Below are 25,141 nucleotides of genomic sequence, written 5' to 3' on the forward strand. Positions count from 1 at the left end.
CCCCCTTGCTACCGAAGGGATAAATGCTTTGTAGCCAACAGAAGTTAGCAAATGGCCCAGCCAAAGACCAGAGGGATGAATGGGGACACAGCAAGTGAATGCCAGCTTTGCTGCTGGTTGTGCTCCGCCGTGTGCTGTGGATATGCCCTATATGTAGCTGTTCTGCTATTGATTTACCATTAAGTCTGCTGTTTCCATGGAAACTGTACAGACATCTTTAATTCTGTTTTGATATGCAAAGCCCGATTCCTACCTCCTCACTTGCTGCGTGGTCGTTTGTACCTGCTCAGAGTGGCAGGATCACATTTTGGAAAGACTTTTGGACCCCTCTGCAGCGAGGGACTGATACACGTGGTGTGGGGCTGTGGGAAGAGGACCAGCAGCAGGCGATGGGATTTGTTTCACCTCAAGGAAGATGCTCACAGTGCAGGAATCACCGTCTGAGCCCGCTGCTGGGCTCAGTCACAGACCACTGCCACACAGGTGTGAAAGGTGCTCGGAAGCTTTGCACCAGCCATCGGCGGATTTGTCACTTAAAACAGTTTTACCACAAATTAAAAAAAAGCAAAAAGATTACACAAGCTCTTATAAATAACTAACAACTGCATGAGCTTGTTTTCTTCATAATTCAGGGAAATGAAGAGAAAAATAGCTGCTCTGCTTGAGGCAGAAAAAGAACTCAGGAATTTCAGTGACTGGTAAATGTTGCTTTTGAGATGACACAACACAGGACACTGGAGGTCAATATTAAATTTCAGTGAACTCGGTACAGTATCATTTGACAAATGGAAAACCATTTTATAATAAACAGTTAAAATAATTCAAAAATAGTTATGATACTACCAAACCCATAAATAAGCTGTTTGAGTCACCACCAGGACCGAGGGAAAGAGTATGTATTTTCTGAATAGCCATCTGAAGATAATCACATACGCTATAAAAAATCTCAACCACTATTAGAACATATATACTTAGATATTAGTGCAATGCATAAAAGATGACATTTATCCTTTATGGAATAAATACACTCGACACCGTTAGCATTGCTGAAACAAATCTGCACTATTTCTCATTTTACAGGTAATATCTTCCTGACTCTCTGTTTCCCTTCTCTGTAAAGCAGGTTGAACCCTTCAGCGAAAGCAAATCCCAGCCCGACACAACATCAAACTGAAATAGGATGAGTGGTTTCCATTTCGCTGAGACCATCTGGCAGGACGAAGGCATGGCCTGACCGTGTACGTTTCATTCAAACAACTCTGCCAAGCCCCCACAATCCTGATTTTCAAACAGGCTTAGTTTTTTTTTTTTTTTTTTGTCCTGCACTCTTGTATGCAGCTGTCAGCATCCTTCACTGCTAACTTACTGCTTCCTCTGCTATTTGGCCATCGGTTCCTCTTGTATCCATACCTTGCTACAGCCCTAAGGCTTTGTCTCAGCCGTGCCGTGACACGACGACTGCTGTGACACGTGTACAGAAAACCAAGAAGAGCAGGAATGAAATCAACTGCTGTCTGTGGCCTATGACAGAGTCAAGGATTTGACGCAAAATCCAACATGAGCTCCTTGTAAGGCTGTTTTTCAAGGAACATCAGACACCTTCAGACACCTTTACATACCCTTAGCTGTCACAGCGTGTGTTTCAGCCTGTAATTGCCATTACACGCTCAATCTGGAGACGAGGGACACCCACTTCTGGATTACTGACATTTCAGCTAATTTAAGATCAAGTTAAAGACTTGTCTTTGGTTGATTTGTAAAACATACGTTAGCTCGAAGTTTAGGTCTCCTCGTATCATTACTGCACATTTCTCTTCTTGCCCTTTCATTCCATGCCAGGCTTCCCAAGCTGGGTTTCCATATGCTCCTGTTAAGACTGGTAATCGCTTTAAAAGACTAAAACATTTGTACTTTTTTTTCCCAAACTGTTTGAGGATGTTTGTGTCTAAGAAAGAGCACCAGCAGATCTCAGCCACCGAGCGAAGAAGCTTCCTTGCACCCAGCTGCCAGACCAGCTCCTCGCGGCCGCATTTTGTTCATCTGCTGCACCCGGCAGTTCCAAGTGGCCCCCCGTTACTTTGCACAACTGCTGGTGGATGTGAAGTGACAGGGATCAGATAAACATGTTTTCCTCCCTGTTTAATCAAAGTTTTGACTCTGTAGCTAACCCTCATTTCTACCTGGCTGGACAAAATGCTTTAACCCTCACCAAGGGTTTTAATCCTCACCAAGCTTTATGATGGGTAAATAAACTGGAAATAAAATGATATTGAGCCTCGATAAATACCTTCAAAATCAGAAACTTTGTGTCTGCAGAAAGCCACTGCTATAACATGAGATATTTCAGGAAAAACACACTGAATTTATGACCTGACACGCTCCTCTCTTGGCAGAAAACCCATCTTACTTGTATTGACTTCACTAGAAGATCAGGCAGAATGAAAGGCTTGAGTGGAAAAAATGCTTGTTTAGAAGCAAATATGGTCAGAAACAGCAGGAATGTGCATACGTATTGTCTGAAATATTTTCTTAAAAGAATGTTTAAGATCTTAAAAACGCTCTGCAATACTCCAGTTTAATGTCTCCTTTCAAAAACTAATGCATCTATTGTTTCACTCAGTAAACACACAAATCCTCAGTAAACACTTGTTAAAAAAAGGAATAAAAATAAATCTATTCAAGGAAAACCAAAAGACCAAGTTTTACAGTGTTTCTAATCCAGTTAATCCAAAGCCTTTCAAAACTTTACAGTCCTTTTAAATGACATACTGTTATGCTTATCTGTCACCAGGACATGCTATTCTTGCTGCAGCATTGCAAAAACAGGGATTTTGCCGAGTGATTAGAAACAGAAGGCAGTACTGACATTTTTCATATGCTAATAGACATTTTCTACTATTGTAAATATTGCTCAATTAAATGTCGAATCTACAGGCAACTTTTCCACTTAATGAAAATTGTCATTTGTTTAGCTCCTGAAACCCCATTTGTTTCTACCAGAGAAGTGTGAAACAAAAAAGATTTGGAAGCAGTTTTAATGTAAAATGCAGCTGAATACTAAATTCACTGCTGAATTGGGCCTTGGGATTGTATCCCAAAATTTGAAAATTATACACTGATTGGATAATGCTTTGACCTGGGGTTCTTCCCTTTGGCTATAGCCATTGTTTTCCCATACAAGGAGACTTCACTACTATACTTGATCATGAATCCAGCAGACGGAAACCAACAAATAAATACAGAACTGACACAGGACAGAAATGCTTGACCTAAAAATACTAATAGAACTGCATAAGTTCTAAAGTCTGTAAAATCATATACAGACCAGATGAAAATATAGTCTCATTTTTATCAGTGTTAAGCACGCCCACAGATCCTAATACTTTTAAGAAATTCTGTATTTCCTATGACCTTACAAATCCATTCTTTCATTTCCATCTCCTGGTATGAGGGCCAGCAGGCAGAAGAACAACATTTAATTTATGGGTCACATTGCTGTTCATGTCCAAGCTTGCCTTTTAATTATCCAGGTGTTAAACGTCTGTATGAGAAGTAAAATGAATCAACCATCAGATTTTAGTGCTTTTTCCTTTTACAGCCTAAACTCTGGGTTGAGTTCTTCAAAGCCTTTGAATTCTTTAAGATTTATTTTTCCTAGATGTTGTTACAGGAACTCATCTTAGATGGTAAGAAACCTCTTATGGCAAGAGAGGGATTCTAGGTAAGAGGCTCTCTCTTGAATTTACTGTCTGAAGGATGGTTTAATTTCAAGAATTTCTTATATACCACTGCCAATTTTGTAAAGCTAACTTCTACATGTTTCAGCAGCCTGCAGCAATCACACTTCTCACAGCAGCCCTAAAACAAGAAGAGACTGAACGTTGCCAGCGTTGGCAGATTATACACGACGGGGATGAGGCTGGCATGAGTCTTCATTTTAATTTTTGTTACCTTAAAAATATGTGCTTTGAGAATGTGATGTCCCAGTTCAATAGTTTGCTGTCGATTTAGTTTTCCTTCTTGACGGGAAAACCAGAAGGCAAGTAATGTGTGGCCACTCCTGAAAAGAGAAGGAGGAGCACGTTAGTATTTGCCTGTTACACCAACAAAAGAACTTTTGAAAACAATTTTTGCTTCTGCTAAGCCTTCAACCTAATCCAGCTTTGGGGAAACTAAGCTGGACTAGCTCTTATTTGTAAACCACCAACTAATTGCATATCTTTTATTATTGGTGACCACTTATAACCAAAAAAAGATCATTAGAAGATAACAAAAATAAAATGATACATTCTCTATAAACAGATGTAACCTCAGAAATGCTAGAGGTACAATTTCATGAGAGCCGAGGTGCTATTTTTGTAGTTATTTTGCAGAGTGCAACTCCACTTTGAAAGCATGCCATCGATGCTGAAGTCATTAGAAAATGACACATTCCAAATATCCACACTTTGAAAAATGGCCTTTAAATGACAACTACATTCTCCACCCTTTGACATTTCCTGGGAAGACTGAAGCAACTTTATTTCCATGTAAAACTTCTAAACATATTCTCCAGCTTTTCGAGTAACAAAGATGCTTCTGGCAAATGACCTACAAGGTTGACAACCCAAACAATGTAGCTGAGCAACATGCAGAGCCCCATTTAATGCGAAACACAGTAAAAGACACTGACTTCCTTTGCTAACAGCGGTCTTTGCTGACATTTCTAAAGGTACTTAAAGATTTTTGAACTTCCAGCTCCAAACAGTGGAAGTTTAAGATGGCTGTGTCTTGACTCGAGCAGCGTATTCTCTGTATGTGCACAGAACACACGCGGTGCAAAGAAGTGAAGCAATGCCAATCGTTCTGGGGTGAGAATGGCTGGTATTTGTCCTTGCAGGCAGTTTTCTTGGTGTTGCCTACAAATATGCTCTTTGTGTACCCTTCCATATACTGGATTTTCTGAAGGAAGCAAACCAAGAGGAGACGGCCTCTGCAAACTGGAGATGCAGATCACTAACGCAGACATTGTTGCTGCTTGCAACGAACTAGGAACAAACGAGGCTTTTTCAAAGTCTCCCAAGTGTATCAGATCAAAAAAAAGAAAAACAAACAATTACACTGCAGCCAAGTATGCACGCTACAAGCGAAGCAACTGCTTGCCTTGACATTAAGGGCAGAGAAAAAGGGAAGTTCAGATTCTTCCGTAAGCCTTTGGATACTCTCAAGGGAGCCCTTTTTAACCCATTTCATTTCTGGAACAAAATAAAAATGTGACTACGCATAAAAGCAATCAAAACCCCCCAAGCCAAACAAAACCAAACATCATATAAATTGTGGCTTTACAAGGGCTTTTAAGGACAGGGAATGTTATTAGCTCATCACTATTTGGTAAAGCAGAAAAGCACTTAGCATGGTAAAAAGGCAAGTAAATATTACAAAAGATGGATGTTTTCACAAGGGTGGGGATCTCCATCCAGGGAGAATGCTTAGCCCTGTCTCAAAGGAAAGCCAGGCTCCTTCTTTTGCTGAAGTACAGAAGGAAAGTGGAAGACTTGCGTGCCACAGCCAGGTGTTTGGCGAGGTCTCTCCCAGTCCCTGCCAACGAACCTCCTTCTAGACTGATAATGCTCGGATTCATTTTAGCAGAGCCCAGTGACGCTTTGCCAGCCCACGTGGTACTTGTAGGATGTTGGACGTGTGCCCAAAGAAGAGCAGGATGAACAAAATGCCTTTTGTCATAAGGCAGGCCTAGAGGCCCCAGGTCTGGCTAGGAAAATGTGATGTGGTGATCTTCCCCATATATTAAAATAACCTCTTCCACTGGCGAACAACTCCATTAGTCCTCTCAAAAAGCCAAGGAAATTTATAAGGGTGCCCTCATAGAATCATAAACATTGGAAAAGACCTCCAAGATCACCTGGTCCAACCATCTCCCTACCACCAATGTCACCCACTAAACCATGTCCCTAAGCATCACGTCCAACCATTCTTTGAACACCCCCAGGTATGGTGACTCCACCACCTCCTTGGGCAACCTGTTCCAATGCCTGACTGCTCTTTCTGAGAAGAAATGTCTCCTAATTTCTAACCTAAACCTCCCCTAGCACAACTTGAGGCCATTCCCTCTTGTCCTATCACTAGTTACCCATGAGAAGAGGCCAACCCCCAGCTCCCCACAACTTCCTTTCAGGTAGTTGCAGAGAGCAATAAGATCTCCCCTGAGCCTCCTCTTCTCCAGACTAAACAACCCCAGCTCCCTCAGCTGCTCCTCACAGGACTTGTGTTCCAGGCCCTTCACCAGCTTCGTGGCCCTTCTCTGGACATGTTTCAGGGTCTCGATGTCCTTCTTGTAGTGAGGGGCCCAAAACTGAACACAGCACTTGAGGTGCGGCCTCACCAGAGCTGTGTACAGGGGGACGATCACCTCCCTGGTCCTGCTGGCTACACTATTCCTGATAAAAGCCAGGATGCCGTTGGCCTTCTTAGCCACCTGGGCACACTGCTTGCTCATGTTCAGGCGAATGCAAAAAACAGTCTGTTGTCTAAGTGCTTGGTTGGTTGATGGTACCCTTTGTGCTTTGGGTGTCTTGAGCTGAGAAAGAACCTGAAGAGAAGTTCCTGGCTGGCGGGGCCTGTCACATTCCTCTTCACGCCCTGTCCCAACCCGAGCTCGTCCCACCATACCGAGCACCCTGTGGTGGGCGCCCACAACCACCACACTCCCTTGCCACAGGGTAAGGAAGGAGAAGTTCCTCCAGATGGTGGTTGAGGTGCTCAGGTGCCATGGTGGGCTGCTTGAAATGAAAGGATGCCTCTGTGCACTGGGCAGTGCCTCCACTGACATTCGGCCATGCTGGGAGAGCTTTCCACATAGCACTAACAGAAGGGACAAAACTTAAAAAGATGGCAAAACAGAAGGGATTTGGAAGTGGTTGTAGCGCCCTGAGTTATCTATGGCCTACTGCATTTCCTTCCTTTTGCTCTTCCCCTCTTTGCTCCCCACCTTTGGAGCAGAAGGAGATTCCCACCAGTTCACACCCTTTCAAAGGAGAAAGTCAAATGCGTTTGCTCATTACACCAATTAACCTCTAGGAAGGCCCATGGAAAGAAGAAACAGAGCAGACAAAAACAAATGACTATACAACACAGCTTGAGTTTCGCGTGATCACAGAACCATGGAGATACAGCTGCAAGTCAAGAAGTGCAGCAATTGCTAGATTTTACCCATCCCCATTCAGCCGGATTATGAAAACCTATAATCACTCTAATAGTCTCAATACATCTCAATAGCTCCTCAGTCTCACGTTGCTACGCTTATATTTTGGACAACAGCCAACGCATTTACCTCAACTAAAAGGTTGGTGGTGCACGTTCATTCAGAGACATCAGCTCATTTCCTTGCTGGGGAGAGTCATGCATTGGGCTGGAAATCATTAATAGCAGCTTTCTGTTCCAGGATCTGATAGCGAGCTCACAAAGGGATGCTGTAGCTACCCTCTCTCTACCTCTGTTTTTCCCATCGCAGAGGAGGAAATAAAGCCACTTGTTTGCTTGTTGAACACGGCTGATCGAAAACTCTTCAAAAATGTCTGGGAAGGCTCAGAACAGAGCTGTAACTGCATTAATATCGAGCGTGGACTGAAGATCCAAGAAACTTCTGACGTGCCTTCTCTTTGCAGTGAGAGATGAAGTGCAGCTCCTGTCTGACACGTGAGCCCAAGGTCCATGCTTAGCTGCTAAATTGCTTTTCAGCTGCAGCTGGTAGGGTATTTACCTAAATTTAATTATACGCATGACTTTGGCTGTTATGAATAAGGCATGTATGAACTATTCCGGAATAAAGTACAGTATTCATGAGTAATACATTACCTCTGCAATGTTTCCCAGACCTTGGCTTTGGGCTTGTTGATAAATACTTGCAGTCACTTGTTCTGTCAACGTTAATTGCATGCTAAAACAGACTCGAACAGCATGGGCTTTTTTGCTTTTTTTCTACTACAGCAGAGGATGGCAGTAATGATTTCTACATCAAGGAGCTCAGTGAAATGATTTGCTTTGAATTTCGCCACTGCAGAGTTTATCATCAGAGATTTTCTATTTTTAATGCAAGATTTCTTTTTGTGAGAAATTAATAGTGCTGCCAGCTCAGCTGTGGAAGCCTTTGTCTGCACTCGCAGATTGCGTGTGGCAGTGCAAGCCAGCTCCAAAACGCAGGCTCCCATAACGGTGAGGGCTGTTCCCAGGGATGTGCACACGTACGTATATATAAAGATGAGAGGCTTGATCCTTGCATAGCATGAACCAGTGCAGACGTACAGCAGCTATAAGTGAATGCTACCTATGGGATACGTGTTATAGGCTGCTCCCTTATTCACCCAAAGCTGCAGCATGCGGAGCTGTGGGAGCAGAACAAGACGATGCAGGGAGCTGGTACCTCAAGCACATTCCTCATTCCGTCTCCATCCCTTGTGCCACAGATGGAAAGGGACGATGCAGCACTAACAAAATCCTAGCGTGACCGAAGAGCTGTGGTGCAGCATGGGGAAACACAGAAGAAAATACTAAAAGCTCCTGCATTTGTGCCTCATCTATACTCTTCTATCCTTCAGACAAAGCAAAGGAGATTTAAAAGGGTATAAAGTTAATCGATTCTTAAGGCATTGAACCAATGAAACAGAAGACAGGCAGGCAAAAAACAAAGTGAGAATCAGTCCCTTTTACTTCTGAACCTACCAACGTCCAAATTCCCTGATTTACATTGCATCCCCATCTCCCTTCTTCCAGCTAATCCCATGAAACCATTCCAAAATCTAGACATCTGACACAGTGCCCAGTGAATCTGGTCTTCCAGCAGACGTGTATTCATATTTTATTCAGCTCTGCAGAGGGCAATTTTATAACTTCAGTGCAGAGAATAATGTCTGCTCTGACGAAGACCGGAGCCTCCTTTGCTTTCCAAAGGACGTCTGTCCAGCGCAGCAGACTGCAGGAAAGGCCAAGCTCAGCTCACAGTCAGCTCCTGCTGAAGGATCACTTAATCACCAACAGCGATTTATTGATTTGTGTAGCATAGTTTCCCTCTGATGTTATAATTGTGAATTAACTTTAAAGGAATTAACGTTATACAAGAAACAATTCAAAACAGGGAATGTTCTTAAATACACAGTATTATTTCCTACAGAATTAAACACTGCTTTAACTTGCTAAGCTAATTGGGACAGCAGAGTTCACAGCCAAGAAAAAAAAAAAATCCCATCCCTTAGGTCATGTTTCATTGCAAAGAGACAAAGTATGGGACACCTGATCAGAAAGGATCACCCTGCCTACAAGTAACGGAGAACACAGCAGCAGGGCACTACCAGTTCCTGCTGCTCTATGAAACTGCAGAGATAATTCCGATTAGCAGGGTAAGAAACCTTCGCCACCATGGTTTCAGGTTGTTTTCTTCACCCAACAATTTTCTTATTCACAATGGCTTGCTCATACCATAATCACCACTGGCCATTCTTATACAGCAGGTACACCTAATGGCCTCAATCATAAACTAGGAACCCACTGTTCCAGGTGCTAAACATGCCATTTCCCAGCTAAAAGAGGTTATCTGTGATTATCTAAGCTTGCTTTTTCGTAGCACAGATGATAAGGCTCAACCCATCAGACACACACCACATCCAACACCCCTGGTCTCACTGCAGCAGGTCTCTCAAAGACATCTCCGACCATAATTTAATACTTCAACCAATGCTGCCAGCTACAAGTGCTTGACTGATGAGTTCTGGTTTACCAGAGACAGAGCTCTGCACAAAAATCTGCATCCAGACATCATCCCAACTCTTAGTGCTTCATCCCTTTATATGTAACCTTCCCTACCACCTTATTTGTAGTCTAAGCAGCAAAAGCAGCAAAACTGTGATTGGTGTAAAGGAGAGCTAAAGAATTGCACAAACCACTCCGTGACCACTGGAAGCAGCAGAAATGGAATCACTTAACTGCACCTGGCCTATCCCTAAAGAAACTGATTTAAGTAATAGCGTCTTGGTGATGGCGGACTTCAAATCAATAGGCTCACTGCATGTTTCTTCATTGCTGCGGTGCGACAGAACACCAGTAAAACCAATACCACCCGCACTGCTACAATATCGTGCACATCAGTGGGACGTGATCAAGGAGCAGAGCTTCCACATGCAGCCAGTACTGTCTTGCACCACGTCCTTAATACCCTGCAGGGAAGGCAGGCTGATTGAGCATGTGTGAGACTGAGCCAAACAGTAGTTAACAGCATCTTCAGCACTGAGAGATGTCTTAGAGCATCTTGTGCTTAATGATTTCGAACTTCGAAGGAAGTGGGAAGCTCTGTGCCCCCCAACATGGTATTAACGTCATCATTCAGGTAGGAAGTCACTGGTTTATTCAGGTAACTTTGACAGGTCTAATAGCAATGATCTCACTGATGCAGCTCAGCTGAAAGCAAAATTATGCTGAAGATCTGCTAGCAATCCTGCTGTCATTTTTCGTTCTCTAGACTGTCTGTTATAAATTCCATAGGTACTAACTGTGCCGCTCCCATATTTTATCAAGTATGGGGAGTACAAGCCTCAGATTGTGTTACATACTTGGCTATCACAGAGAAAGAGTTCATCTGCAATCTATCTGGGATAATACAGCTGAACCTGTAACAGGACTTTGTCCTGGAGCAGCTCTCCACTAAATTGCATGAAATAATGGCAGTTGGGTGCCAGGAAGTGCCCAGAGAAGCAGCAGAGGAAAAACAGATAACTGTGATGGCACCCTTCAGGTTTAAGGTAACAAAACATATTTGCAATAATTTAAAAATACAGAACAATAAAGGAGAGAAAAAAGCATTTCTGAACCCTTACAGAGCCTGACTTAATGAGATTAAAAAAGCAAGATCCAGAGAGTAAAGATGAAATTCCCTCGTCTCAGTTCAGTTCATAAGGCCTTTCAGAAAATCTGCTGGTTGCCAGGAACAGATTATTTCGTATTCAGAGTAAATAAGTGATGTCCAAGAGCAGTGTTAAAAGACTGCTGGCATATTTAATAAACATGCTAGATGGGTAAAATGAATAAAAACCATCTCTCAGTAAGCTCTCTGGTGACTATACAGTCAACATGCAGACAAGAACTCAAAAGATGAATGGTGATGCACCTCCTGTTCTCATTTCACCCGATGTAATTTCAAATAAGCAGGATGATAAAAGAATTGGGAATGTGACTTGGAAGTGTTCTACTTCCATTTAACTGGGAGTAAATGAACTTGTAAGAAGGAAGGTGGAATGAAGTCGGGGTTCCTCTCTAGTAAACCACTGGAAGATGTTTCTGCTCAGAGAGTGAGTCTTAAGATTTGAGGAATGAAATAACAAGAACAAATTAAGCAACATTTCTTTCTTCAGTAAGCACTCATTTTGCCTCCAATTAATTCCACTTCTCCCTTTTTGGTGGCTCAGTGCCACAGAATGGATTACTCAGTGGATGTTTTCTTCCATTTAGATGTAAAAATGGTACAGCATACAGAAGTTTGCAGTCCAAAAAAAAAAAAAAAGATTTTATGAGGACAGTAACTCAAGACAAAATATATTCAAAAAAGCCTCACATCTGAATGCTTAGGTTGCATGTCTAATGAGCCAGTTAAAGCAAGCTGCTCTGCTGATGTCCTTTATGGTGGTAGCAATCACATCTGCTCTTCATCTCATCTCATCAGTCATGATTTGTAATCTGTCTCCCATTTCTTCTCTTCCAATCGACACCACAGCTGCAGCCCTGTCCAAGTTTCCAAGGCAAAACCTGCAGCTCAGGCACGTGGGTGCTTCGTTAGACGTAGAGCCACAGGGTGAATGAGCTCAAGCCTCCCTCTCCTCTACATCCACCACCAGATCCTCCTCTGTACCCTGTCCTCAATTCCATATTACACAAATCCTTGCTTCTGACATTCAGAGAAGTCCCCATTACAGCTGCCTGACTTGCTACTGATGGCTTTAATCATTCATTTTTAGCTCTGTATTTCTGCAGGAGCTTAGAGTTAACACCTAGAAACGTTGGCAACGTGGATACTCACATATAGAAGTCTCCTACATTCATTTGGTTGAGCTATTGCCATTCTTTTTACATTTCAAAATACACCATTTACAAGTCAGGGATCAGAAGACTTTACTCTGGAAGCCTGGAAGTTGTATACTCAGTGTCAGCAGTCCATCGGATCTCCACTGCCTGGTGAGCAGCTTGTGTTTGCCCATTCAATGACGTGGAGGACATCATGATGGATTCATCTTTGTGATCCAAAAATATGGAACTCAGCTGCATTCCTCTTGATGAGGAAATTAAACCAGCAAGAAATGTTTGACTGTCATTCTTATGCTATGGGTATAGAGGAATCCCTACTCCAAACCACAGGTAAACCACCGTTTCCTCCCCGCTCCACAGTTCTGCCAAAATTAGAGCTCTAGGAATGATGATAAAACACCAAATCCCACGGCGATTTGGTAATTAATTACACTAACTCAGCGCAGGCTTTGCACAAGTGCAGATGCCCGGACAGCAGGCTGGCTAGGGAACGAATTGACCTCGTGTATTTCGGTGACATGTGGCACGCAGCACGCAGCTGGGCACAGCGCAACGAACAAATCACAACACGTCCCTCGGGGTTCTGCTGAACCTCCAGGTGCTCGCCACGGACCCGCGCCTGGGGGCACTCCAAAAAAAACACTTTCAGAAAGGTAATTTAAGCAGCAAAGTAATGCAAAATAATAATGGAAGAAGCAGCGTTCAGCTCCCTGCTGTACCTCCAGAGCTGAGGCTGCTGCTGAACACTCACAAAAACCTGCTTATTCCATCTCCCTCCCCACAAGATGCTAGTGGGCACTGCATTATTTTTATTTTTCTGCATAAGTATGTAAGAGATTCAAATAAATAAAACCCATTATTTTGCTTCACCTTGAGATCAAATAGCACCTTTGCTTCACGGAGTGAAATCCATCCCACGTGAGTGCAGAGAGAACACTTCAGACACAGCCTGGCTTTTGGTGAATGCTTTCTTTCAAGCTAACAATAAATCTGAGCATATTTTAAGAGCTTTCCAGAATCTCAGAATATAAAAGAGGAAAACAAAAAGTTAACTAACCATGCACTATAATGACAAAGTCGTTGAGATACTCAGGAGCTAACTGTGGACGAGTTTTAAGAAGCTGATGTGTAATACAAAGCCCCCCTCCCATTTAAGTGTATGCTTTATCACTGAATTTTTATGATTTTCACTGACTTCTTTTCCTCCAAACTTTCTAAATTTATTCCCTTTTGACTGGGGATTGTTATTTGTCGATCAGATTAAGCTTAATTTGATTTGTCAATGAGATTAAGTGCAAAAAACACTTATTTGTTTCTAATTCACAATCTATCAGTCCACTGGGTAATATGTAAAAATATTAACTTTGTGTAGGAAAAGTCTCCACTTGCAGCTTGCCTCCCAAGAGAGAAAGGAAAATGCAAAATACCTACACTGTATTGTATTCCAGGACAGCTCTGCAGGAAACCATGGCAACTCGGCGTGCTGCGATGGAGCTGCGCGCTCCTGCTTGGATTGCTGCTGCACCCCGAGCCACACAAGGTGCCTTTATTTAGGGCTGCAGGGACAGGAACAGATTCAGTTCGTGATGTGGAACACGAGGGGGTAGATGAGGAGCTGCCCTCACCCTCAGCTCCAGAGACACCAGGACTTCTGCCTTTTTTTTAAGCAATATCCCAAATTGTCAGGCATCTTCTGATTCAGTTAATGAGCAGGAGGAAGTGCCCCTGATCAATTGTTGGTGCACTGAAACATTTGCTGCAGAATACTGATTCCTCATACAGCATTTGTTTAGGTTTAGGTTTAGCATTTGGAGGTTTAGGTTGGAAATGAGGAGACATTTCTTCTCAGAAAGAGCAGTCAGGCGTTGGGACGGGTTGCCCTGGCAGGCGGTGGAGTCACCGTCCCTGGGGGTGTTCAAGGAAAGGTTGGATGTGGTGCTTGGGGACATGGGTGACACGGGAAGTAGGGTGATGGTTGGACCAGATGATTTTGGAGGGCTTTTCCAACCGTAATGATTCTAGGATTCTGTGATTTCTGAGCTTGAGCTTTACCCCTAAACCAGCCCAGTGGTGTCACTGCTGGCTCCCGACCCAGGGATCAGCAAGTGGGTTTGAATGATTCCCAGTGCCTGCAGGGGCTCTCTTCAGACCTGAGCATTCAGCTTTTCTGGAAGCCTGACCATGGATATTCAGGATTTCAGACTACCACCACATCTGGGATATTCCCAGATGGATTCCCAGCAGGATATTCCCCCTAGGAGGAGCTGTCCTCCCCCATCGCCACACCAGTGCCTGCTGCCCTCCCCGCTCGCCCCGGTCCAGATACGTGCACTGCAAGCACTGGAGGCTAGGTGAGGTGACTCCATGCTGCAGGTGGAGATCTCGGTGCTTCGTTTTGCTGAGGTGCCACTGCTGCTGGAAGGTCCCTGAGCTGTGCTACAAAGAGCCACTTTGGTAAGCGATGACAGGGAACACACCACCAGCTTGTGCGTGTGCCACCCTGAGAAGCAAAAGCCCCTGTTACGAGAGCCATATGCTGGCAACAGCATAAAGAGCAGCTTTTTCCTTCCTTAGCTTCCTGAACAAGAAAAGGACATCTGCAGATCTACCCTAAAAACCTGCGTACCGGTTAGAAGAGCAGACCGGACAGGACTCATCTCCTCCCACCCAGTTTTACTTGTCAGTACCGGAGACATCTCCCGGTAAGCCCATCACCCCAAGCTCCTTTACTAATCGACAGGAGGAGACACTTGGAAGGCACTCTTCATCTGACCTATTTTAGCCTTTTAGCTTATGATGAAATGAATCATCCTTATTTCCCTCCTCTGACTATAAAGCAAGTCTAGACAAGCCACGCAGATGTTGATACTTAAATCTGGACAGAGTAATTTCACTTTGGGGGTCTGTATCTGGCTGCAGCTCTTTTACTGCCTCACCAGGGCAAATCACGTCTGTCTCCCTCGCAGTTCCTTCAGCAGCAGCACAGGGATAAAACGTTTTATTAGCATTGTAAAAGCATGCAAGATAATTGCATGGAAGTTTCTGATTAAGTCTAGGCAAAACACAGCACGGCATCAGAGAAGAATTTACGTTAAGAAATACAAGTGTAAGAGCGAACACTCAATAATCACCACTTTCTCCATGCACTAGTCACAAAGGATTGGGTCTTTCCCCTAAGATGTTTGATGTTATTTGTCAACTAAGGCACTGAGTTAATTGCGTTATGCTGACAGGCAGGGGAAGTCATTACTCCGATGCTGGTTCGACTCTGACAAATGCTTTGTTGGTGCTCTGTTATTAAATGGATGCTGGGGGGTCTCTTGCAAGACAGGATATGGTGATTGTGTTCCCCTCAATGCCAGGCAGCCCTTGCTTGAGACAGAAAACTCATGGTGAGCATCCAAGGAAGAGGGTTAGCAACTCACCAGGCTCACAGGAAAATCCGGAGGATGGAGATTTGCTGCTTATCATAAAAGCCTAGAAAAACGTGGTAATTTCTGGACATTGTGTTCTTCCTCTCCCCTCTTCTCCATACTCCCCAGAACACAGGAACTCGCTCTCATTAATGAAATGATGAAGATTACCCCAGCTGCAGTGCTGCAGACACAAGGCCCATTATCCCAATTTCTTTCGTAACATCCTTACACCTGGACGCCCTGTCAGGGTAAGTCAATTAAGAGCAGCTTCACAAAACCACATTTCACTCCAAAGCTCTTCTCCTATGAAAAATCAGCCTTGGCAACCTGACTCTTGGCTGTATCGACATGGGGAGGTCAACGAGCTTTGCATTAACAGCGCATTTCTGCCCCAGCAGACGATGAGCGGTCCATACGGTTATAACGTCTTCCCAATTCCCGAGCGAGCAGAAAGGAAATCAAAGTTGCTGCAAACAAACCAACAGTAGGCAAATTTTCGTAGGTTACTCCTATTAGCTCAGTCAGTGGCAAGCTGTGCTTCTTTTAGAGGAATAAAATGAAAAATCATTACTTATCTTAATCGTTGCTAAGGGTTTACAGTGCTCTGAGCTCAACATTTCAATATCAGCACTTCCCTGAGAGCTGGACAGGAGGATTTTGAGGAGCACAACAGCAGAATCTCAGGGGGTCCTCTCTATTAATCACCAAAATGTATCCTGTTTCATTATCTACCATCGGAGTGTAATGCAATTAGTGTGCATTATACATTAGAGATATTTATTAGCCCTTCAATATGTATAGACTTGCACTTGAGGCACTGGGAGCCCATTACAAGCATTGCAACTTCTTTGCTTGCCCCTGGCAAGGAGCTGAGTCTGGTTAGCGTCGGAAATCCTGCAGGGGTTTTGTTCTTGCAAACAGCACGAGATTTCCCCATACGGTTAAAGCCAGCATTAATATTCCAGGTGAAATGGCACATATGGGACTCGAGTGATGCCCAAGAGCCTCCCTAAGCGTGTGACAAATTGTTTGGCGCAAAGAAGTGGAAGAGCAAAGGACCCGGCTCCAGCTCCGCAGGCAGGTGAGCGCGGAGCTCACACGGTTTCCTCGCCAGGACAGTGCTGTGCCCGCTCTCAGCTTGGCAAGAGGGCTACAGACCAAGCCCTGCTCAAACTACAGCTCTGAGGGCAGCGCAACGTGGTCATGATGTCCTTGAATCCCAAGCAGAGATCCATCCTATGGTTCATCTCGTCGAGTGAACAAGGGCTGATCTGTGACTTCACGCAAAAACCACCTGCAGTGGCAAGCATGACTTCAGTGCAAAATCACCTAAAATGGAGCACTTTTGAGTTTCATTCTGAGGTTGGTATTCTGAGAGCTTGTAGGAAGCCCGTAACCACCTCGGTGAGCATCAAGAGGAATAGTTCTGGGCCTGGGGAATCAAAGCACCCAGATTATCCAACTGTCCTCGCCCAGCTGCTGACAATCTCCGTTGCAGATGTCCGGCCAAAACCACAGGGGCCAGACAACACCAGCAGGGCTGGGAGCAAGTGGCCAGAAAGAGGGGCTGCTCTCAGCTCCATCGGCATAATCGACGTGTCCGCATTGCAAACAGGGTGGAAAAGTATCACCCAGTGACGAGTACTTAATGACTCCACAGAAGGATATTAAATAACCAACACTGATTGATATAAACACACCTGCTACTGTAAGATACTTTACAGAGGGTTCACTTGATAGGACTATCACGCAGAACCCACTAAACCAGCCAAGATTCCCACTGGGAGGAGCTATATGATATTTTTCTACTGTAGCCTGTTTGCAACATAATTTAAAGTGGTAAATTACTCCGAGAGCGCTAGCAGGTATGTCTGCTTTAATCAATTATTTGGTTCCAGCAGATACTGTCGTATTTCTTCAGGCTGGACGCAGGATCTAGGAGATGCCCTGATACAGCCGAGCATCTGAGTGTTTCCCTGATTTTTATAATCATATTTTAAGAGATGGGCAAGCAAAACGGAGCAGAGCTTACAGGGATAAACTACTAGAATTACAGTCAGTGTCTGTTTCCACTCTTCAGCAGAAACAAAGATAACATTGTTAATAGTGATCACTGGGTTTAGAGAATATAAATCTAACCATGATTAAATTCTGTTCTCTGTGAGCTAAGCCAGGAACTCAGCTGCTATCACTACAGAGATTGCGTATGCATTTGCAGTCCAAAATTGTGAAGAGCCTGATTCTGTTCCTTATTTTGCTTTCAAAAAGACATTTACAGCAGGACTACGAGGAACAAGACTTCAGAAAGAAGCCAACTGCAAAAGACGTATCCACACTGTTCATCTTTCATCTCCTTATCCTCCGCTTCACATGGTTTCGCTACCTTTGAGGAAACGGAGGATGAGTCCCCTCTCCAGACTGAGCTGGCAGGATTAATCTGCCAAAATGCAGCCTCCCCTAGCATGACTCAGATGCCTGTATCTGAGCTAGTCAACTGGGACCTTCTGAAGAACAGCTCATCTCATTCTAAAGAAGACTATTACATTTGCCGGGTCAGTTTTGTGCCCAGGGAGTGCTTCTTTCTTTCCACAAACAATACAAAGTTGTAAGGAGACCAGTACAGCTGTAGTTATGTACAGTGCAGACACATCAAAGTCAGGTGAGATGAATCTCATTCCATGTGCAACCTTGTAAAATGAAATGATTCAGATAACAGCACGAAACGCTTTTGAGACGAACACATTTGTAAGCTCTGATTCCTCAGAGTATCTGCTTACCTAGGATCACAGAGAAACTTGGTCTTTTCACCTTCTTCTCTCCAAATAAGCCATTCTCGAAAAGAGGGATGAACAAACATTCGCGTCATATCTCTACGTTTGATAAGAAACATAGAAAGGTTCTCCATCCTCTGCTGAAAGTCATCCCACTCCAAAGTGCCCTCAATGTTACCTGCATTAATGGCCTGAAAAATATGTTCATCTGTTAATGGGTGCAGAGATGCCACTGCCACATTCAAGAGAGGCATAACCCGATCAAAGGAAGACTGCGTTGGGAACTTCATATTGCACTGCAACAGGTAAACTTCTGACAGAGACACTGGCACTACTTTGTAGCTGGAGCTTTTTAGTACTAGGTATCCTTTCTCTATGAGATCAAAAGTGAGTTTTAGGTACAGGTAGGACCCTTGGCTCAAAGTCTTGAGGTGAGAACTGAGCTTGCCAAACGTAGTGTTGTCCATTTTGCCATTCAGCGAGATGTTGTTCTGGATCTCCGAGCTGCTGTGTATCCGATGAAGGATGTACGCCTGCAGGTCCTGGTCTATGGCTTCATTCTCCTCCAGTCTGTCCAAAAATATTCTATGGAAGGGCAACAGCTTAATTATTTCCTACAAAGAAAGAAAAAGAAGTATATTCATGCTAGGAATGTTTATTATTCATTAAGTAAACTTAATTCATATTACAGTAACACCTTTGAGACTCCTTTAAGACCTTCTCCATCAGGGCAAGCACACAAAATGGCAGTTTGTGCCTTCAGGACCTCACGATCTCATCTATAATCAAGTAGTTTCTGTGTGAGACATGACTGAAATCAAAATGAAGGACATGGTTCCTAACACCGCATCCCTGGAAAGGAGTGGAAAATTCCCCCAGAGCAGTGCCCTTGTTACTCCTGCCCTGCCCCATCCAAGTACTGACATGGCATCTCTCCTGCTGTCATTTCAGAAGCCCGATAGAGGGAACGACCTGTGGACAACCAGATGACAGATCTGAGACCAAAAGAAATTTCTCTGAAGCCGAGCAAAGCACCTCCTCCTGTCCTACTCTGCTGCTATCAACAGGGAAAAACACCAAAATGCGAGGGCAGATAACAGTGAGTACTTTCCAGTGCAAAATAAATATGTCTATCTGCTGCAAGATACCATGGCCAGGGAATCTCTCATCTGCTAAGCTCACCAATGCTTTGGGTTTTTGATAGCCCCAAAATCACTAAAGGCCTCTCCAAAGGAGTTCTCATGTCATGGGCTCTGTCGCTGTGAAGTGGGGAGAGAAATGACGCAATGGAGCTGGATAAGGCAGTTTCAGGAGCAGCATCCAACTCTCCAAAATAATAAAAAGGGTGACCATGGTGCAAAACTAAAGCTCGCCATGAAGACTGTAGGGCTGCAAGAGCCCTAATTAAATGAGGAACTCAAGCCATCGAGATGCGATTTATCTACCGTTATAAAAAGACTTCTTTGAAATGATGTTTAATTTACTCCACTACCGAGTGACCCAGAAGCACGCCACAGAAGAGCAGATAGCCCCTGCTCTCCCGGTGTCTCGGGGAGCAGCTGCAGCTCCCGGCTCCGAAGGCAGCGAGCAGCAGCTGGCTGCCTGGATGGAGCTGGAACCAGCGCTCAGCTCCCTGCCAGGCAGACCACAGTAAATCAACCTGCGGAGCTCGATAAATATTAGCGGATCTCGGTAAAACTGCCTAATGGACCTCGGTACAAATGAACTGCACAGCCCCGTGCTAATGAAAAGTGGCTAATCATGGAAAAATGGGTGCTGTTCTGCGTAAGGTAGAGCTGCAGACACGTCCTTCTCCCTGGAGCAGCTGGGCCAGCTGATGAGCAGCTCTCATCCCAAGCGCATCTCATCCCTCTGACGTCTGTCTCCTCCGGGCTCCTGGCTCAAAAGCTCAGTGTGAGTGTTCCCACAACTGATGCTGCAAATCAACCGGCTCTGCTTTGAAACAGTTGAAATAGCAGATCTGTCCTAACTGGGTCATTTTGTTTGCCTCTCAGCTTGCTCCATTCAGATGAGCCAACAAAACAAGGGCGGCTTAATCCTGTGCAAAGGGAGTGGTGACGAGTAGCTAAGGCTAGGATGAAGGTAAAAAAAAAAAAAAAAAAAAAAAAGAAAACCTGCTCAGCTGCAAACTAAAATGAAAATACTTATGGATAACCCAAACAACATTCAGCCTAGAGCTTCAGCGCCTACTCAAGATATTCTTAATTGAGCTGAATAATGTTTTGTACCAACATTGACTCCTTCCGATGCAGTCGCACAAAGTGGTATGAAGATGCGCACTCCTTGGCCCTTCCACAAGGAGGAGGGGGGGATGTTTTCAAGCAGTCTCCTAATATGCTTGGTGATTAAGTAGCCCCTTTTCATGTGAATTTAGTTCACATGAAATGAACTTGAATGATTCATTTCATCTGAACACGATGAACATCTATGGGCATAAACAAGTGATGCCAAATTAGACCCTTGCAACTCCCTTGAGTCTGGGGACAGGAATGCAAATCCAAGTATAAAAAAGCCAAAGCGATAACCTAAAATACAGGGTCTTAAACAAATCCTTATATACACTAAGACATTGTTTATCAACACCCATCATGACAATGCAACAGTTTATCAGAATTATTGGACTCAGTGTACCTGTAGACTTGTCCTGACTGTCACCACCAGCTTCAGCCAGGAAGGGAATTTTCCAATCATTTTGCTGAGAAATGATACTATGGTGTCTCCATAATCTGGCTTGTGAAATTCTGCCTCATTTAAGCCATCAATTAATATGATGAAATCTTCATCGGGGATCTTCCTCTCTGAGATAAGAGAAAGAAAAAAGGCATTAATTTAAAAGGCTAAACATGTGACTACAATATACTGTAAAGTCACTGCAGTGTTTTAAAGTGTCATCAGATACTGCTAAAGAAGAAATAAAAATGCAGCAGCAGCACCTCTCTTATGATACACTAATTCCTAGGTAGGTTCATACATAAACAATTTCCATTCTTCTAAAATACATATTTTATTTCTGACATACAAAATGTAATATTCTACAAGTAAAACAGATATCCTCCCACAAAGTCCAATGTTATTCGATGTGAATCGAGATCCTTCTGTTAAGTTTTAATAAGCACATTATCAGAAGTTCTTGTAATTTTGGTATTAAGCTCAGAAATGATGTCAGCCTCTCTTAATTTTTGAAGGCTCACCAAGAAATTCACTTCCCCAACACCTCCACACCATTCCGATTCTGATGTCTGCACTTTATTTATTTATTTTATTTATTTTTGCACTTGATCTTATTGATCAAGTAAGGTCTGCACAAGTGTTTTGAAATGAAAGCAAACCCGATTCACAGGCAAAACAATTATTTGAGGAGAGTAAGCCATCACTCTGCAGGTGTGGGGCTGGCTGTACATTTTGAAGGTTACACTGGCTGTTTCCAGCACTGTAAAGGAGTTTGATCAGAACTCTGCAGTCAAAACCACTTTTATAAACAAGCTGGGGGGAATAACCAGATCCCACAAAAAGCAAGTCACGACCTTTTTAAACTTTTTTTTTTTTGCTGCGGGTGAATGCAGTAACCAAAGTGATGCATACAATGAAGTCAGTGTTTCTAGGTCAGATGCTGAGAGCTGAGTAGAGCTTTGGAACTAATGATATATATTCTTGTGGACTGGGATCTTAAGCTCAAGTGATATCTTCTCAAAGGTAATCTTGTCTAATAAACGCAGTAATGGGTGGGAAATAGGACATCCAAGGCTACTGTCGGCATAAGCTACTGACGTACTACAGGTTCTAATTGGTATAATGTTGGCTCTCCTTTGTAAAGTACCAGGGATAAACCCGGCTAACAAAAAAGCTCAGTATTCCTGACAGCTGATCAGCTTTTCTCTTTGACTGTAAAGTGCATCAGGAAATTTTCTATAAAAATCCAGCACAAAATGTTCATCGACACCGCGAGCCGTCTGTGGTATTCCAGGGAGGACAGAAACGCGTAAACACCTTGCTTTTGGTAGCGCTGAACACCAAAATCCCATCTTGTCCTTGCCTTACGCTACCAAGTTGCATTTATTTCTGAATGTGCTGTTAATATCCATACGAAGAACACACATTTTGCATGAAATTCACTAGAGATCCTTTTTCAGTTAACTTTTCAGTAAGCTTATTGGATATACTTGAAACTACACTTTATGACTCTCTGAAATCCTGGAGTGAATATGGAGCACGAGTTTTATGCTCATATCTCATGTTTCTCATAAAGCCTGAGGGAGAGGGAAGAAGGCAGGGAGAGGGGAAGAATCAGAACTTTGTTCTCCTATGTATCATTTAGACTCCTGGCGATTCAAAAAAATGTATTTGAGAAACATGAATCTGAGTTTCTCAGTGACATTCACCATTAATGGTTATGCAATAACTTTGCCCCAGTAGCATTAAAGCTTCAACAGCACCTTGTAAAAGACCTGCTGATATATTTACAGAGTCTTAAATGTTATGTATTTTAAAACCAATTTCCAGACACTGTTCATTTTGTCACAAAACACTTGGTACAAATCAGCTTGCCAGCACTCTCCATCAGCAACGTTGAAAGATGAGAGCCCTGATCACTGGCTCCATCAGAGCTGCGTCAAATGCCGAGCCCAAAAGGAAACAAAACTTTTATAGAAAATTTTTCCACCCCCCAAGAACTTGGGACCAGCTGAGGGCCAACCTGCTTGGCAGGAAAAATAAGCATCCTCTGAAACCCTTTAAAATCAAGAGCTGGAACGCCTCCCAAGGAGTTACTGCAATAACCACAGATTATTTTCCTTTAGAGCAGTGGTTCCTAAACGTATCCTTTTTCTGCCAGGAGTGTTGGTTGGAAAGGGTAGCCACACTACTCCTACAGTGACATTTCTCCATGCCAGGAAAATCAACTGCTGTTGAGCTGTGCTGGCTCAGGATGTTCTTGTGCCTGGTAGAACCACGCGAGTTGGACTCAGAAGCTCAGGGCTTGGACGCTTTGTTCTGAAGAGCTCATCTGAACAGCAGGGCTTTGAATCTGGTAGAGGCTGCACCCATTTCACGTCGGTTCGAACACTGGGATATATGCAGGGTCATAACAGAAAATTATCTGAACTATTTTTGCGGCCGACAACTTAGAGCGTGCCATTTTGACAAAGGCAATTTCGCAGGACAACACAGCCCTGAACTCTGCAACGCTTTGCCAGTTTTCATGGCAACAAGCGGAGATCTTAAAGGTAGCGATTGTCACGACGAATTAGTTGCATCTTGAAAGAAAAGGAGACAAAATCAATGCTCCATTGGAAAAAGCTCTGAAATCAGTAATCAGGATATGGCCTGTTACCAGTTGCCCTAGAAGCTTTAGACAGGGTGTCTATAGACTTTTATGGTATCAGCTCTTTTGCTGAAAGCTTCAAATTCTCAAGAGCCCACTAAATAATGACAGGGGAAGGGAAAAACACTCACCCCCTAAATAAGTAAATCAAAACACATTGCCATAAGCAGGGCTGTGCATGGAAATTTTTGCTTGTTTTCACCTTCAGAGCTGCGAGGCCACATTTGGGATGGGGAAGAAACTGAGAAAGCAAAGTCAAATGCACTTTTGCATTAACATTTCATTTGTGGCCCCAAATTGCACACCAGAAGAGGGATTAACCCTTTGTGTCCAAACAAGCTTGATGGCATAATCTCAGCTTTTCTAGGTCTCACCTCTTGCCTGCAGCTCTTGGACTGCAACATGGATTAATTTATTGCTTTGTTTAAATGCTCAGATGCATCTAAGCACAATATTAAAAAAAAAAAAAAGGTGCAAGGGAGCTAAGGGAAAGGTGTATGGGGTGTATCCACAATACCTTTGTGCAGATTCTCCAAGGGCTCCAGGACTCCCCTCCGAAAGGAGGCCATGGGGTCTTGGACACAGGACCTCAGGCTGAGCATGCTCTGCAGGTGGGGCTCTCGCAGGAGCTGCTCCCTGTAGGCGACAAACTGCGGCGAGCGGCAGAGCAGCGCGGCCACGTTGTGCACGAACTCAGGCACCAGGCAGGTGTAGGCATTGTCCGCTTGGCAGTAGTGATAGGCGACGACCTGACAGAGAAGAAAGGAACAAGAGCACACCTTCATCAGACACGAGCTAAAAGCAGCGTTTTGCGTCCGGCGGCTCTGATGTGTTCTGGCAGGAGAAGTCTTTGAGAACACCAAGTGTTAACCACCCATGACAAGGATCCAGATGAATCGGCTGGTGAAAACAGGCACTGATCCTGAAAAGTGACTGGACCTGCCACTTGGGGAATAAATGAAATTATGCTGTAGCTGCTCATGGAGACGGACAGTGACAGTAGCTGACATCTCAGAAGCATGGCACCGAGCGATAGCATTGTGCTCCGAGCTCCGTGGAAGGACTTGGCATCAATAATAACTTGTGATTGTTTTCTTAAACTTACTTTTTAGTTGCTGCTTGCAAACGTCAAGCTCTGTAGATGCAGACATGCGGCACTAGCTGGAAGAGAGTACCTTGCAGCAAGGTAGCATCTGCAAGTGACAGATTCCCATGAACAACAGGGAATGCCAGGCTTACTATACATTACTCATCCGCTGTGATAGAGCTCTTCATTCAGAAAACCAAGTCAAGAAAAAAAAATAAAAATGAAACCTTCCTCTTTTCCGAGGTCACCTGCTTTTCCCAAGTCTGCCAGCACCCACCGAATTCTGCCCGCCTTCTCAAATCTGCAGAAAACCAGTGCTATCTTCGCAGTCTGATCTGACAATTCTCTTGGTTTCTTTTACAAAATAAGAAAAGGCCCCCAGACCTCTCTTGGCTTGCAGAGCCCTCAGCAGACTGCTCCAGTCCCACCCCACCGAGCAGCTCACCCCGTCCTTCGCCGGGAGCAG

The 25,141-nt window shown here is 43.9% G+C and overlaps 1 protein-coding gene across 24 annotated transcripts in view; it reads right to left on the bottom strand.

The window, feature by feature from the left end:
* Positions 1-25,141, bottom strand: part of TANC2 (tetratricopeptide repeat, ankyrin repeat and coiled-coil containing 2) — a 283,000-nt gene that overhangs the window by 32,129 nt on the left and 225,730 nt on the right. For all 24 annotated transcript variants that reach the window (XM_040536497.1, XM_040536498.1, XM_040536515.1 and 21 more), the window contains 4 exons: positions 24,106-24,337; positions 20,900-21,066; positions 18,254-18,861; positions 3,952-4,060 (listed from right to left, as the gene is read on the bottom strand). In XM_040536497.1, coding sequence (XP_040392431.1) covers positions 3,952-4,060; positions 18,254-18,861; positions 20,900-21,066; positions 24,106-24,337 — 1,116 coding nt within the window. The remainder of the gene's footprint in view (positions 1-3,951; positions 4,061-18,253; positions 18,862-20,899; positions 21,067-24,105; positions 24,338-25,141) is intronic.

This window comes from Cygnus olor, chromosome 25 (assembly GCF_009769625.2).
Source record: "Cygnus olor isolate bCygOlo1 chromosome 25, bCygOlo1.pri.v2, whole genome shotgun sequence".
Classification (NCBI taxonomy): domain Eukaryota; kingdom Metazoa; phylum Chordata; class Aves; order Anseriformes; family Anatidae; genus Cygnus; species Cygnus olor.